Consider the following 17,220-nt stretch of genomic DNA (forward strand, 5'->3'; position numbering starts at 1 on the left):
ATAGCCAGTCAGCAGAAACATATCATATTATAAATAACAAATCAAATAAAGTAAAATACAATAATGAATTAGTATATAATGCAGGAACCAAGAACTAGCTCCCAGGTGATGTAGTACTGTTTTATCGCCAGTAGAGGTCAGAGTCTAGCCACTGAAAATTGATTTCTTTGAATAACATTTCAGTGTTACATATTGGCCACAATTCATTTAAAATTTAAATAAGTGCAATAAATTAAATCATTTAATAATAATTGTTGTGTCATAATGTAACAATACTTCTGGTAGGGAGGAATGTAGTAGTTTTGGATATTTCCTTAAACTCTTGAGCCCTGAGAATGATCTAAAATCAGTAAAGTGTTTGTTTGGAGGATTTGAAGTGCACAGGTGAATTGCAGGGTGGTGCCGCACCATCTGGGAATGCCTGGCTCAGGCTTTTTTGTGCCAGCTACATTTTCTAGCTTGAAAAATTACTACAGCATTTCACTCACATTCTTCTTCCTGACAGCCTTTGACTGGATGATTCACACCGGAGCTCAAAATGGAGATACCGGAAAATGATTTGTGGAATGTAACACATACACCATAGTCCTTTTATAGCTGTTTTTTGGGGATGGCTGGAGTTACCTCTGCCCTTATACCAGACAAACATGCTGAAGGTGCTTTAAAAGGCAGTATTCCAACAGAAACAAAATTACATTATTAGTTTAAATCTTCCTCCCTCCAAACTAAGGATGCTATCTGTGGTACATTTACCTTTCTGTGTTCTGTTGAGTGTTGACAGTCCACCAGGTAGGGCCCAATCAGCAACAGAAGCACAGGAACTCTGTATGAATAATACATATACATAAATACATAATTAGACAGATAGATAGATAAATAAGTTGACCCTGAGAGGTCAATTAAGTCCGTTGAAATTAGTATCCATAAATATCAAAGGCGAAGAGCATAGAAATCTCTTGAGTTTTACTCTAGGAATCCTGGTACTTAACAGTTATGTTTATTGCATAATTCAGGCTTTTAAGATAAAAGGTATAATTATACTGCAATATAGTCACTTCAATGTTACAAAGGCATCAAATAAATGACTGTTGTAATTAAATATAAAAAAGTAATTTGTAACTCGACTGTGTTGTGCCTTAGAAATACTTTTCTTATACGGCATGTGTGCTGGCAGAGCCATTCTTCTCCACTGCTGTGTTGTATTTTTCATTCAGCAGCTGTTAAAATTACAGCAATACCAGATCCTTGGGGAAACCTTACCAAGTTGAGCCTTTTAAACTACATCCTTCATCAAACCAAAAGCGATAATATATGAACACTGCATTACAACCCCAATGTGCTGAATTTGTCAACAAACCTCAAAGAATGACAGCCTTGTTTTCAGACAAGAACCACATGGATTTTGTTAATCTTTTTTCAAGAGTACTGTATTTTTTTTCAATTCTTTTGCTTTATCTCAAATTGCATTTTTGCTTCAGCTTACTGCTTTAGATACAGACTGCATCTTATTTTTTTTTATTAAACCCTTTGTGACGCAGTGGATACCATATGCGCTCCTTCAGTGTGGGTCTACTGTTTGAAATGTATACATTAACACACTTTCAGCTTTACAGACGATGAATGTGTATAATTATTCTTAACTATATAGAGAGATTAAAGATATTTGTATTTACCTAATTAATAATTACCTATTCATTGTATAGCATTCAAGACAAGTAGTTGCAGGGAAAAAGTGAAGCACAATGAAACGCGCTACAGTTTTAATTCTTAGATGCATTGTTAGTTATATTGTGCACACCTTTCATTCGACAAAGTACTGGTGTTTATATAACCAAGTTATATAAACACAAATTCTCCGACAGCGTCTATCAGTGTCAGGACAAGCTCAGTCTGCTGGAGGTGTCTTGTTTGTTTTAATGTATGCTGAATTCGGTGATGATAAAATGGAAATTATATGAATATGATTGAAGATGAGATCATTTAAAAAATAAATATTTGAGGGTGTGTAATTCTGTTCAGTGTTTGTACTTATTATTGTGAATCACCCTACCCTGGTGACATATCTCCAGGTGGTTTCAGTTTTGTGTCAGTCTGTACTTTTATGAGACCCACAAGAGTGTTTATTCCTAGAAGTCCAGGTTTATTTTTTGTTTGATTGTGAACTTGAGTTATTTAGGTCATATTAAGTTAATAACTGTGTTCTATAGTTCTGTGTGCGAACATCTAAAAACATTAACTCCAACCTTGTCTTCCATTGATCATGCTCACAATAAACCACCTTCATAAAGCTGCTTCCTGTACATCTCCTTGCTTGTGGTCACTTTCCCACATTACTCTGTGAAACCATCCCACGAAGTCTTAGCTCTTGTTCTTAAACGTGTCGGATTTGCTACAATGCCTTGTTTTCAGTGTGACACTTGGAATACACAACTCAAAGAGACCAGCCATTATTTTGCCACATAAGAAAAACAAAATCAGCATCTATATGATAAAGTGGGTAACATGATTGCTAATTTAGAATAAAGACCAGTAATCCTATTAGTGTGTTTAGATGTATGTTAGCTTAATTCAAATCATATTTGTGATAATTACTGCAGCATATTATTAACAGTAATGTGACAACATATAATTATTATAATAACATGTTACAATAACATTACAGTTTTGAGATACATACAACAGGCCTCAAAAACGGCAGCAGAGATGACTCTTGGGTTCTGAGACTTCCAGGCTTTCCATACAAGCAGAGGCACAAGCATCCCACAGAGTTTACCAGCAAAAGGAGCAACAGGTAGAAAGCAGGTGTCAGCCACTTATAAAGTGCTGCAAGAAACTCATGGATTGAAGGGCGAAGGTTAACTGCTTCCAACTTTGCCAACAGCATCTTGGGACTAGATCAATGCAAGCAGCTCCCCTCGTACCCCGCAGTCTTCCAGTCTGGAGTCCTCTGCGCCTCCCAACTAAACAGACTAGTCAGACAGACCTGCTAACTCTAGGCTCACACCTCACTCCATCATCAAACCCTTGTCCTCGGGTTGTAGGTGACAGCAATACAAAAGTACAATCGCAAAGTGCAGAGAGATCGGACACACTGGGCTGCCAGCTAGTAGCCAAAACAACACTTATGTTAATAGCACTTAGGCCCCTGTGTGCATGATAGACATGGTTGAGTTGTCTCCCACCAACCAAATGCATTATGTGATCATATAAAAGCTTGGTTTGAAAAAAAATAGCATATTGTGGCATAACAAAAAACTTTCAGGTGTGTCTATCCTTAATTGGCATGAAAACATGAAAATGTCTCCTGTATTGCAGGACAGAAGGTACAACCCTATATAAGGTCATCCTTCTCATTGGGCCACACAGATCTACAAAGATCCCAGAGAAGCATTGACAGTTGGATCTAAAACAAGAGTTTTGAATAAGCCTCATTTGTTGGTTGTTGTGTTAGACCCTTGAGTTGGTGGTTCTATTTAATTAGGCCTATGTTAATAATAATAATAAAATAAATAACAACAAAACCATTGAAATCCTGTAGCCTGTCTCCTGGCTGTTAACTAATATTCAATATGAAAATGAAATATTTAATTTGTTTAAGAGGCCTTATCTGTGTACTTTACTGCCTATTTGACATATTTCAAGTTGTTGTGTTACTCTCTAAAGAATAAAAACCCATTTCTGTTGCAGGCATATTCCATGAAGCTGTAGTTCGTGCGTCGCTTGTGCTTGTTTAAAACTTGAAGTCTCACGCAAATATAGTGCTATCAGCCCTTACCACATAATGCAACTTACCTTTTCTGCATTCCTCTGAAGGAGTAACTTCAGGGGAAAATCATTAGAAATATCACAAAGGCTTCAACACTGGACATTTGCCCAAGGGAGGGAATAAGTCTAAGCAAGGAGGCAGGTTTTAGCTGTTGGGATTATTCAAGAAGCAGCATGAGTAGGTCACTGGGATCAATAAGCTACTGGCAAGCACATGAGCTAGACAGGTCGAGAAGTTTCGTCCCTTTTCTGTGTTCAGAAAATAATTAAACGCACAGTCATCCAAACCTTATCTTTCATTGGGCAACTGTCATTAAGTGTTCTCATTGAAGCCAGTATTATTCTTGACAAGAAGGTATTGTTAGATGAACGCTTTACTAATGAAATAACAATTACAAACTGGCTTGCTAAATGAAAATATAAATATTAAGCTGTAGCAATAGTCAATATCTCTGCTTGCACAGGTATTACTGCTACTCCTATCAACTGCTGTCTGCGCAGTTCCTCATTTCCTTCCGTTCTACAGGCCTTCAGTTCACTTCAACTACAACTCTGTAAACAGGGCTGCATCTCTACTTATATACATAGCCCAAGGAACCTCTTCGCACATAAATCCAAGCCATATGTTCAAAATTTTTTTAGTTTTTTCACAAGTCAATGGAGTTAAAGTTAAGAAAACACATAGAAAAGGACTGAAGAACAGGCTAGAACATTCTATCTCTGAGAAACGATGCCAATCATGTTCTGGATTTATTTATTTGAAATTTGTTTCTATTACTGCAATCTTCTGAGTTCAGTACACATTGGATTCATCCATTTGAACTTCATAGGGAGACCACAAATAGTAGGGCCTGGCTTTAATATTATCCCATTGTTATTTCAGTTTTTAATTACAGAACTAGTATTTCCTACAGCACACTTCCATTCAAACATGTAATCAACTAAGTTAAACTTTTGAAATGGTTTATTGAAACTACATTAAAAGGACATACTGCACCCAGCAAAGCATTTAATAAAACAGCACAAGAAAAGTGCTGAAAAATTCCAATCCTCGTGTGTCATATACCACAGATTAAAAGGAGCATGCACCAGTACACAAAATAATCATAGAAACCACGGTCAAATTGTTCAAATATCGTGCTATCTATTGTACATAATTTGTAACATTCAAAATTGCATAATATATTTCTGAAGGATATCACCCACCCCTAGTCAAAAACATACATGCATGGGACTGAGTCATAATGAAAGCTCACTTCAAACTGCAAGTTCACATTGAGAGAAACTCAAAGCCTTATTCTGATGCAACAAAATGCTAAAATGATTTTGTGATGTGTTCAGACTTTATTGATGTGCTTTTTGTGTTCTACTATCAAACACAACAGTTGCCAGTTCATTATAATCCTAATAATGATGTCCTTATGTTCATGCAACCACCTGAAGAAGGATATGGGTATTTTCTTTTGGGTAGTTTAATGTTCATTTCTGCTATTTCACCAATTCTAACTAAATCATCTGTCATTTTCAAGAGGACGGGCTAGACCAAATCAAAACATTGACCTACCCACAGTACAATTCTGTATCCTGTCATGTTTAAATTCATGATCAGAAGCCACTTTCTACTACTGATAAAACCAAACACTCTACAAGGTCAATTATATTTGTTTCCAGTCTGTTACAACCAAGTTCCTGGGAAACCTCTAAAATAGCCGAGCATTTCCCTGCCAAAAAACAAAAACATTGACTAAATAAAATACCAGCTCCCTGATCCCTGATAACAGAAAGCATGTAGACTGTCCAAATACATTCTTTAACTGTCCATTAACCTTGGTAGCATTGGTTTCACACTTGTCGCAATCATGGTCTCGATAACGCCATCGATGGAATACTGCAGTTCATAATGGTTTGACCTCCGACAGGTCAGATGGTGGCCTCACCTCTTTGAAAACAAATGGGGTTCCATAGGCTGTGAGAAGATCTCTCGGTAATCCTACCCACAAAAATATTTCAATCAAGGCTTTGGCAAACATCCCAGAATATATATTTCTCAGTGTTACTGCCTCAGGGTATCTACTGGTGTAATTCAGTACTACTTATATATATATATATATATATATATATATTGATGACCTTGTGCTGACTGCTCCAGAACTCCATCTAAATTAATAGCAATCATTTTTTTTCAATAGGCTCCTAACTATGGGTAATGAGAGTACCTGTGGGTAACAACACAATGAGGATTTGGAAAGAGGTAAGCAGGCAAGCTTCCTGCACAGTTTGTATGGTTAATCACAGTGTCTCCTTTAAAAGGGAATTTCAGCAGGAAAGACCTCAGGTCCTCCACATATAGGTTTAAATTTTTCAGAGAGTCTGTATAACCGAACTCTCTCAACAATGACTATGGCTTTATTTTACTCTTTCATCCTGGAAAATATTTAGGAATGAAAAGGCAGCTCCTGGTTGCTTTTCCAGTGACCATCAACTTTCAAAACACATTTAACAGAGTTCATGAGTCTTGATTATCATTATTATCATTATTATTATTATTATTATTATTATAGATGTTGAAGGAAAATATTTTAACCTACACCACTGTTGTGTCTTTGCTAGTGCTCACAAGGTCACACTGACAAGTTTCCACAGTCTCCACAATGACACGCAAGGGTTTACATTTCTGAACCGTGTTACAATTGCAAATCAAATCCTTTTCAATTATCTAGGGATCTGGATCAAAGCTATTTCATATTATACCAACCGAGATATATGATCCTTTAAGAAACTATTAGTTTGTCAACAGCTGGAAGGCTACAGGTTTTCGGCAGGGCAACGCAGCATCCGGTACACCGCTAGCTGGGCCCAACGGTGCAGAATGGGCTTCGTTAACCCACGTGGTTGCAGTGAAGGTCATTACTGATAATAAAGATAATCGGGCTCGTGGTGGGTCTCAGCCTCGCTGGGGATTGCAGGGGAAATCATGCATGGCCGGGAGCACTTCAACAATGGGTCCCTCGTTAGTGTTTCCACCTGTACATCTGGAAATGGGCTGCAAGGCTGGGATCTATCTTGCTTGGTGGTAACTGCGCAGTGAGGGAGGCTGCTCTGTGCTGCACACAAGAATACTTATTTAGAGGATTCTTTCCTTCATTATTTTAGGTTTCCATGGCTAAAGAGCGGCAGGAATACTGTGGAGAAGAGCTGACATTTTTGTTGTTTATATTTTTCCCTTTCTTTCTGCTACTGTACTGAAGAAGAAACAGCGTCTATCTTTTACAAAAAAGAAAGCTGAAGAAGGACAGAGCAACAGAGCCTGCCATGGCCAGTCTGAATGTTTAAGCTACATCCTCTGGCGGGTGTCCAGACATCCCAGAGAAAAGGCAGTCCCTGTCACTTACTAATTTACATGAACATCGTCAGCAGTACATCAGAAGAGTGCTGGAAGTGAGGGAGTGAGGATGTGGCTGGGAAGGAAGACACAGGGGTAATGTGGGGGAAATGTTGCTGGTCATTTTATAGTGTTAATGGCAGGTTTGCAGATATGATGACATTCAAAGAGAGTCAGCTCCTTATTCAATTCAATGCAGATAACTATCATAGGGCCCATCTGGAAGGGGTGTCATGGGACCAGTATGGGACTAACAAACATTGTCTTTGTTATACACTGACTGCACACTGTTAGTTTAACTCCTATGTTTCTGTTATTCATCCAGCTGGATAGAGCCTACTTTTACTAAACACCAGCATGACTCCTTGCAAAAATTCTTATACATGATTAACATTTAAATATTATGTGTATGTGAATGCATATGCCTGCAATACTGTGATTATGATAGTATTTTTTCCCTCTATATGATAGACTTACACAATTATGCAAGACTCCTGAGGTTTGAGAATATGTTTTTGTGATTTCAAACGTTTCTCCTTCCCCTTGCAACCACAACTTTTGAGTTAATTTACTTACACACCATTTTCTCAAGGCTGCGTTGCACAGGAAGACTACAGTTAATTTAAAAACCTGGCCCTGAAGTCATTATAAACAGCAACTTCTGAGATGCATTCTTTATGAACTGGAATCAACTGTAGTTCCACTTCATTTTATTGTTACTCTACCACATCACATTCAATATCATCTTATGAAAATAATTCATTATTGACCAAATACGCTTTACAATTTCCCAGTTAATAAATGTATCAAATTAAGCATTATTTGCATCGCTCCTGCAACTTCTTAATGAAACATGTTTCCTGCAAACACGTGTTGGAGTGAAAAAGTATTGTTTCTATTAAGACTAAATACAAGAGCATTGTTTTCTTTTATTTTTTCTGAAAATACAAACATGTTTTTATAGCCCTTATGATAAGAAACATTCATCTGCAGATTCAGTTAACAAAGCATGGGAGAGATACATAACAACTGTAAAGTAGTAAAATGAATGAAAACCTCCATTTCTTCTTTACCTTGGGATCCTGGCAAAGTGTTTTATCATATTTCCACTTCTCGCACAAAAGGACATAACAGAGTTGAGGATGTGGGAAGCAATTCCTTCTCAACAGGACCACGTTGAAGTTCTCTCCTAGAAAACAGCATCACAAATGTATTAGTATGTGTCCTAAACAGTACAGTGGGGAGTGGTGCAAATAGTTCTGTACAGGAACTAAAGCACTATAGGTTGGATCACTCTTATTCATGTAATACAATGAGAGTGCTAGTCTGTCACGGTCCTTTTGTAAAAAGAAATGCAGACACAGTAACACAAAAGTTGCCAATAAAAATTGTATCCTTCCATGCCTACATCATGTGGAGCTACAAAACTCAAGAAAGAAATGTTTTTATCACTACCACCGCCCCCCCACTGCCTGCATTTGAACAATGTCCCACCCCAACGTTTGAAATTAAGTGTACATTTCCCATTATTATAAACTGTTAATGTTTGCTGTTCAAATCATGTCTCTTTGCGGATCATCTATTTTGTTGCAGTCTATTTTGAGAGAATGCATATTATTATAGCCATTTAAACAAACTAAACAGTTGTGATCTACTGCTCACAGTAATAAAAGGTAATTGCATGTTGTTAAAGTGAGATATAAAGTAATTCCAAGTAATGACCTATCTTATACTGCATCACAGATGGAAACTCAGATTCTGATATCAGTTGTGTGCATTATATATAGATAGAGAGACAGATAGACAGACATATATATATATATATATATACACACTCACCTAAAGGATTATTAGGAACACCATACTAATACTGTGTTTGACCCCCTTTCGCCTCCAGAACTGCCTTAATTCTACGTGGCATTGATTCAACAAGGTGCTGAAAGCATTCTTTAGAAATGTTGGCCCATATTGATAGGATAGCATCTTGCAGTTGATGGAGATTTGTGGGATGCACATCCAGGGCACGAAGCTCCCGTTCCACCACATCCCAAAGATGCTCTATTGGGTTGAGATCTGATGACTGTGGGGGCCAGTTTAGTACAGTGAACTCATTGTCATGTTCAAGAAACCAATTTGAAATGATTCGACCTTTGTGACATGGTGCATTATCCTGCTGGAAGTAGCCATCAGAGGATGGGTACATGGTGGTCATAAAGGGATGGACATGGTCAGAAACAATGCTCAGGTAGGCCATGGCATTTAAACGATGCCCAATTGGCACTAAGGGGCCTAAAGTGTGCCAAGAAAACATCCCCCACACCATTACACCACCACCACCAGCCTGCACACTGGTAACAAGGCATGATGGATCCATGTTCTCATTCTGTTTACGCCAAATTCTGACTCTACCATCTGAATGTCTCAACAGAAATCGAGACTCATCAGACCAGGCAACATTTTTCCAGTCTTCAACTGTCCAATTTTGGTGAGCTTGTGCAAATTGTAGCCTCTTTTTCCTATTTGTAGTGGAGATGAGTGGTACCCGGTGGGGTCTTCTGCTGTTGTAGCCCATCCGACTCAAGGTTGTACGTGTTGTGGCTTCACAAATGCTTTGCTGCATACCTCGGTTGTAACGAGTGGTTATTTCAGTCAAAGTTGCTCTTCTATCAGCTTGAATCAGTCGGCCCATTCTCCTCTGACCTCTAGCATCAACAAGGCATGTTCGCCCACAGGACTGCCGCATACTGGATGTTTTTCCCTTTTCACACCATTCTTTGTAAACCCTAGAAATGGTTGTGCGTGAAAATCCCAGTAACTGAGCAGATTGTGAAATACTCAGACCGGCCCGTCTGGCACCAACAACCATGCCACACTCAAAATTGCTTAAATCACCTTTCTTTCCCATTCAGACATTCAGTTTGGAGTTCAGGAGATTGTCTTGACCAGGACCACACCCCTAAATGAATTGAAGCAACTGCCATGTGATTGGTTGGTTAGATAATTGCAATAATGAGAAATTGAACAGGTGTTCCTAATAATCCTTTAGGTGAGTGTATATACATATATATATATATATATATATATATATATATATATATATATATATATATATATATGCTGAATAACAAATGTAATTGATTGCATATACATTCTGAAAGTCAAATGTTCTCCACATATTTTCAGAATGTAATAGTAGGCATGAGATAAGCTGGGAAATAGCCTTAACTGTTTTCTGTTCCTTTAAGTGTGACATCACATTCACATCCTATAGTAAATGTGACAACATCAACCAATTAGATGCCACTGAGGGGAAGTGAATTTATGACTGACAGATGTGGCTGTGGTTAATGGAATGCAGCTGTTCAGCAGGTTCAGAAGGTGAACTCTGTCTGTACACCAGGGTGGCACTAAAAAGATAAAAGGAAGGGTAGAGAGGTCTTCTATTTTAGTCTGTGGTTAACGTTACGGACCTAATGCCCTCACAACAAGCATGGTTGCTGCTGTCACTTACCTAAAAACAATAATCTACCTTACATAATAAAAAAGTCCAAGTCTAACATTTTAGAATGACAATTACATTTACAGTGTGTTCATTTTCACACGCAAAACTTTGATTGGCTGAATCAGAGAGGAATGCATGGGACTTTAACTGAGCGGTGTTCACAGCTATACCTATTAAGTGAGACGACCTTACCGATACGGCCACAGATAAAACCACCGATTGATTCACGACTAATTTTTTTAAGTGACTTTGACGGTTGGAGCTCTAAAAGAGTACAAAGTATCAAACCATCCTAGGACAGCTGAGACACAGGGATTCTTCAAAAAACATCTAGTTCAGGTTACTCAGTTACAAGTTACTCAGAACTGATCAAACAACCTCTTCTTGTGTTTAATTTCATATGTTAATTATATTATAAACCATTAATTCTATATTTTATTATCATCTTCTAAAGTCACAGTATGACAAGTGGCAACCATTCATACTAAGTGGATCATTAGCAGCTCCTCTCCGGTAAGCATGGTGTAGTTCTCAGCGTTGCTCTGAACTCACAGCTTCCACCTCCTCCCTGAATGCAGTTTGACCCTCCTGTCAAAGGACATACAAAAAGAGGGCGAAATGGCTGTGGAGGAGGTTCTTTCATGTGTTACATTGGGATCATTAGTCAGCCCCTTTAAGCGACTCTTTCCTACATAAAGATGGATATGTCATCTCCCGACTGCTGTCTCTATCACCTTAATAATAAACCAGAGTAAACACAACCACTTCTGGCATTCCTTCCAAATTAGTCATAACTGCATTCAAAAAAACCTGCCCGTTGTTCTCTGTAAACATCCAACTAAATTGTAATACAATGAAGGTTATTGAAAGTCTTGCGTGTCTTAAAGGCTTAATTTGTGCCTAGTCAGTGATGGGGTTCTTCTTGGTTCTCGAACAGGGTTTCCCATCACTTATAAAAGAGAGTTTGCTGTAAACCCCAATAAAACTATTTAAGCAGTGTAAAATTGCAGTAAAGCATGGAGAGGTAAACCATGATGCAAACCATGGAAAAACATGGCAAGAGTACCTGCATGGTCAATTCATGTGAAAATGCTCAGTCAGCATGTAAATGTCCTATATTAAACTTTTCACAGGGGAAGTAGCAAAGGACCAAAGCATATCTGAGGTTCAAAAGGACAATTGAGCTCTCATACCTATTTTTTTAGGACTTCAGATCTAATCACAGGAAACCCCATATCTTACACTACTCTTTGTTGCACTGCATTCCCTATCCTGTCCCAGTCATCCCTCTTACAGAACTTGGCTAGTTTCGTACGGGTGGACTGAGACTATACAGTCAACCTGGCTGAACTTCTGTCCCTCAATTAATCTGAATCACTGACTGCCTTCAGTTGTGGGGGGTGGTCTGAAATTGCCAAACATCTCCAGACAAAAACAATACTTTGAGGCAAAAGACTGTAACAGCTACACTGAAGGATTTCCATTCCATTTTAACACCCATTATATTTTCTTTACATTGGTTGTGATTTACTGCTCACAGTAATAAAAGGTAATTGCATGTTTTTAAAGCAAGATATAAAGTAGGATTCCAAGAGACAATCCTGCAGCATTCTGGGAAGGCGCCGAGCAAAATGAGACTCAGGAGGGGAGGGGATATACAGGACTGCTTGGGAAGAAGAGACTGTGCATCTCTATAATAGTCATCATCAAGGCATCATGAAAAACAATTTGATTGAATGTTCCATCAGTATGTTCTCACATTCCGTTTCTTTCCAGACTCATGTATCTATGTCCTGCTAAAAAAAAAGTGAGGTTGTCTCGTATCAACACAGGAAATATTACTATTGTACCTGTATGGTAACCCAAGCACTTCACCCGCTAAGACACCACAGAGATAGGAAACGCATTGTGAAATAAGTGTACAGTATTACGGGATGTGGTACATGTTTAAACAAAACAGAAACTAAAATAAAGTAAAAGAAAGCTGTATTGTCTGTTTACTTGGATATTCTCCCCAGTCATATTGATACATTGCAGTTGTGTCTATAAATTAGTGGAAATGTAACTTAATAATTAATTAAAACTTTCTGACATTTTATTTGATTCATAAGCAGACTATGTCTACTATTTTAAACACATTTTAGCAGGTTGTCCTTCTTCTAAAACAGGGGTGTCAGACTCCAGTCCTGGAGGGTCACAGTGACGCTGGAATTTATTCCAGCCCAGCTCTTGGCTCCTTAATTGGTCTAATTAATCAATTAACTGGATTAATGTAAAACTTCTCTACAGACTCTAAAATGTTCTGTGGGTTCAATGTTTTGAGTAATTAACAAATTGTAAAGTATCGGGCATAAAAATAAAAAATGAAAGTTTTAGATAGAAGTTTTCTGAGTAAATAATGATATTAATTAAGTAATTGGCAGCTCCTGTTGGAACAAAAACCAGCAAGCACAGCGGCCCCCCCAGACTGGAGTCTGACACCCCTGCTCTAAAACATAAAAATGTGATGTTGCCAAATGGCAAGACTGAGAAAAAAGTATTATGAATAAAACAGCATATCCTACACAGCATTGAACTACAAGTTTATTTCACAGACCTATCATTGAGTTCTTTCACTGCAAAATAAATAGTTAAACACTTATTATGTCTGACATATTTACTAATATGAATCCTATGATTTGTAAATACATGCAATTTTTATGACACTGTGTTTAATTAAGCCGATAGTTCAGTTCTAGACCTGCGAACTTCTTTTGAAAACCTGTTTTTATTTTACTATATGTTGCATAATGTGTAACCCTAGTGTTTAATCACTTAACTTGTGGCATGTGTTCTTGAAATTAATCATATATGTTTAAGTGTTCTCAGATGTGGAAGGAGATTTCACTTGAACCCTCATACAAAATTGTATATTGTAAAATAATTGTGAGTACTTCGAATGGGGAATTTAACAAATGAGCCAGTTAATATTACATTAAATTCAATCTGAAAAGAAAAGAAAAATATCATGGTCTTTATTTCCAAGGCAAACAATTTAGAGTTGATGGGTTGTGTGTCAGAATTACCCTGCTACACTTAGTCTTTATAGCATCACATTCTATACACTCGCATGCATGGGATGTGGATATATTGCATTAAATTGAGTAGTTTAATTTTAATTATTTTTGCAAGGCAGAAAACAGTTATTAAGTTGGAGACTATAAGCAAAGTTGCCTAAAGGTCGAGTAATTAACTTGGCATCTGGACAAAAAATAAAAGGACTTAAAATTAATAATTATAACAGTATCATTCAAAAGGGGGCTTCTGCTTAGACCTCTTCTGATTGGTCGTTTACGTTTTTACTGTAAATCCAATCCAACCTAACCACAACATGAATTGTCCCAGATTTCATTTAGAACAAGAAAAGCAACACATGTTGTTGTTTTGTATTTTGTTTCTTTGTTTTGCTCTCTTCTTCTTTCATTTTTTCTCTCTCTCTGCTTTCTGACAGATGTTAATCAACTTCACAAGAAACCCACATAAAAGTGGGCGGTTGTTCTCTGCGGACACAAGCGAATGGGTCTGCAGTGCTTCAGCCCAATCATCTGGGTGGGAGTCGTGAATCGAAAATACTGTCATATCCAAAGAATTCACAAACCTGAGAGGATTCATATAAGCACGGCCTCTAATGCACATGCTCCTCAGGGCACGTTTTCATGAGCTGAGGCTTTGGAAGCAAAACATATGCACTGCTAACAAGCAACTGTAAAGCCTGCCCAGTCCTCACTGTGCCACAGAGTCCTGTTCTTTTTGGTCAAGTCAATTATCTGTGAAATAACACATCCTACATGTCGGATTACAGTAAAGGTTCAAATATTAATTGATATAAACGTCTTTCTCCAATGTTGCAACTGCAGTACTTCTCAGGGGGTATTGAAGCCTGGCAGACTCAGACTGCAGGTACAGGACTTGTCATTATTTTGCTCTTCTCAGTGAGTAGCGTGGATACATTACACTAATGTTACACAAACACACTCAATAGGTACAGGATGCCTGGCCATTTCATGTGTGACGTTTGGCTGCATCACTCAAAACTGCTACAGAAACACAGACTGTGCCATTCTGATACAGTAAAGCACCAGCGGTTAATATGCGCAGACGCAGAGAGCGGACTCAGACAGTGTGCAGTAGTGTGCAGATCTGCACATTGAGGAAACTGTGGCCATCAATACGAGTTCACCTCATCGATACCGGGGGGAGGGGGGACTCAAGCAAGAAAAAAAGCGTTCATCTGGAGAAACTTGCTCTGCACTTTCTGCTTTGTCAGTTTGTTCGTCTACAAAGAATGTGCATAACATCCTATCTGTACAGAGGCATACTAAGTACAAAAATAAAATGTGTAATTAAAGTATCTGCAAAACTGGAAATACCACAGTTACCGATCTACATCCACCTGAAACATGAATCTCAACATGAATGAAGTGAAGTATGGGTTACACCTACACTGGGTTATTCATCTGTTTATCTAGCACAACTACCCCGACTAAATGTGAGCATAATGGCATAAGCACTAACTGCACGGAATAGCGCACACACACATCAATACAATTAGTAAATACATGCTGTGTACAAACACTACACTGCTGTAGGTTTTGGACTGTGCGCTTTAGAGGCAACGCATACAGAAGAAGCGCAAGGCATTGGAGAGTCATATTCTCATGTTGGGGTGACAATACGCATGGCACTGTCCAGGTAGGGTCAGTGTGAGTGTGAAAGGTCTATATCCAAAACACACATGCTGCCCGACTCAGGAACAACAGCCGCATGCCTTGCTTTCTTCGCCAGTGAAGTTACATTACCTTGCCGGGTGAGAGGTGAGAGATGAGTCCCGCACCACAGATCGGCTGCTCTGCTGATCCCCAACGCGTCGAGCGGCACCGCGCAAAACTGCCTTCACTGCAGCCCTAAATATCCAAGGTAGGTGAGCCAGTGCACACGTTACAATCAAATCCACTGAAGGGTACAATCGTACTTCCGTGTGTGTCCCCAGGAAAAAAAAAAAAAAGTAACTAAAAAAGTTTATCCAGATCCAATTAAACCCGGCACCGCAAAAGTGCTCTTCTCTCCAGCTGCGGTCCTCCGCCTCTCCCGGCTGTGTGTGAATCCGAGCCCTGGGAGTGCGCTGCCACAGCGGCCCTGTGCGCCCCCTGCTGCCGCTGCTCGGGGGTCGGGAACGCAGCACGGTGTGAAGGTCAAGGTTTCCACTTTCACGCAGGACATAGAGACTGTGAAATGGTTTTCAGGGCTTCAGCTACCTTGTTTGAACCTGTAATGAAAGATGCGATAAATATGCATGCGGGTGATGTTGAGGTCCTTACAATCGGGGGGCATGATGAGCTATTTCCTTTCAATAGATGCATGTCTTTATCATGTTCTTTTTGTATATTGTACTAAAATAATGTTGCTTTATTTTTGTTCAAGAGATTACATACAACAAACGACGGTAATTATTATGCATAAGACATTTATTGTGCATTTAGACACTTTGAACTACATAAACCGATCAGCCATAACATTATGACCACTGACAGGCGAAGTGAATAACACTGATAATCTCGTTATCACGGCACCTGTCAGTGGGTGGGATATATTAGGCAGCAAGTGAACATTTTGTCCTCAAAGTTGATGTGACTTTGACAAGGGCCAAATTGTGATGGTAGACGACTGGGTCAGAGCATCTCCAAAACTGCCGCTTTTGTGGGGTGTTCCCGTTCTGCTGTGGTCAGTACCTATCAAAAGTGGTCCAAGGAAGGAAAAGCGGTGAACTGGCGACAGGGTCATGGGTGGCCAAGGCTCATTGATGCACGTGGGGAGTGAAGGCTGGCCCGTGTGGTCCAATCCAACAGACGAGCTACTGTAGCTCAAATTGCTGAAAAAGTTAATGCTGGTTCTGATAGAAAGGTGTCAGAACACACAGTGCATCGCAGTTTGTTGCGTATGGGGGGTGCCCATGCTGACCCCTGTCCACTGCCGAAAGCGCCTACAATGGGCACGTGAGCATCAGAACTGGACCACGGAGCAATGGAAGAAGTTGGCCTGGTCTGATGAATCACGAGTTCAAGGTGTTGACTTGGCCTCCAAATTCCCCAGATCTCAATCCAATCGAGCATCTGTGGGATGTGCTGGACAAATAAGTCCGATCCATAGAGGCCCCACCTCGCAACTTACAGGACTTACAGGATCTGCTGCTAACGTCTTGGTGCCAGATACCACAGCACACCTTCAGAGGTCTAGTTGAGTCCATGCCTCGATGGGTCAGGGCTGTTTTGGCGGCAAAAGGGGGACCTACACAATATTAGGCAGGTGGTCATAATGTTATGGCTGATCGGTGTAAGATACATACATTACTTTAATACATTCACATAGGCCACCTGAAAGCCAAACTGAGGTTATCACTCTCCTTTATAATAATATAGCAAAATATTATGAATGTCTGTTAATGCAAAAGTAGAAGATATACACATGTATTTCCTTATCATCTTATTGGTTATTATGCATAAACACTACAGTAATAATTCTGAGATTGAAAACA

The 17,220-nt window shown here is 39.0% G+C and overlaps 1 protein-coding gene across 1 annotated transcript in view; it reads right to left on the minus strand.

Moving 5' to 3' along the window:
- Positions 1-15,790, minus strand: part of thsd4 (thrombospondin type 1 domain containing 4) — a 122,088-nt gene extending 106,298 nt beyond the window's left edge. Inside the window, exons 1-3 of the mRNA XM_066702008.1 lie at positions 15,488-15,790; positions 8,221-8,336; positions 754-823 (exon numbers count right to left, since the gene is read on the minus strand). Of these exons, the coding sequence (XP_066558105.1) occupies positions 754-823; positions 8,221-8,276 (126 nt within the window). The 5' untranslated portion in view covers positions 8,277-8,336; positions 15,488-15,790. The remainder of the gene's footprint in view (positions 1-753; positions 824-8,220; positions 8,337-15,487) is intronic.
- Between the last annotated feature and the right edge of the window lie 1,430 nt (positions 15,791-17,220).

This window comes from Amia ocellicauda, chromosome 4 (genome assembly GCF_036373705.1).
Source record: "Amia ocellicauda isolate fAmiCal2 chromosome 4, fAmiCal2.hap1, whole genome shotgun sequence".
Taxonomy (NCBI): Eukaryota; Metazoa; Chordata; class Actinopteri; order Amiiformes; family Amiidae; genus Amia; species Amia ocellicauda.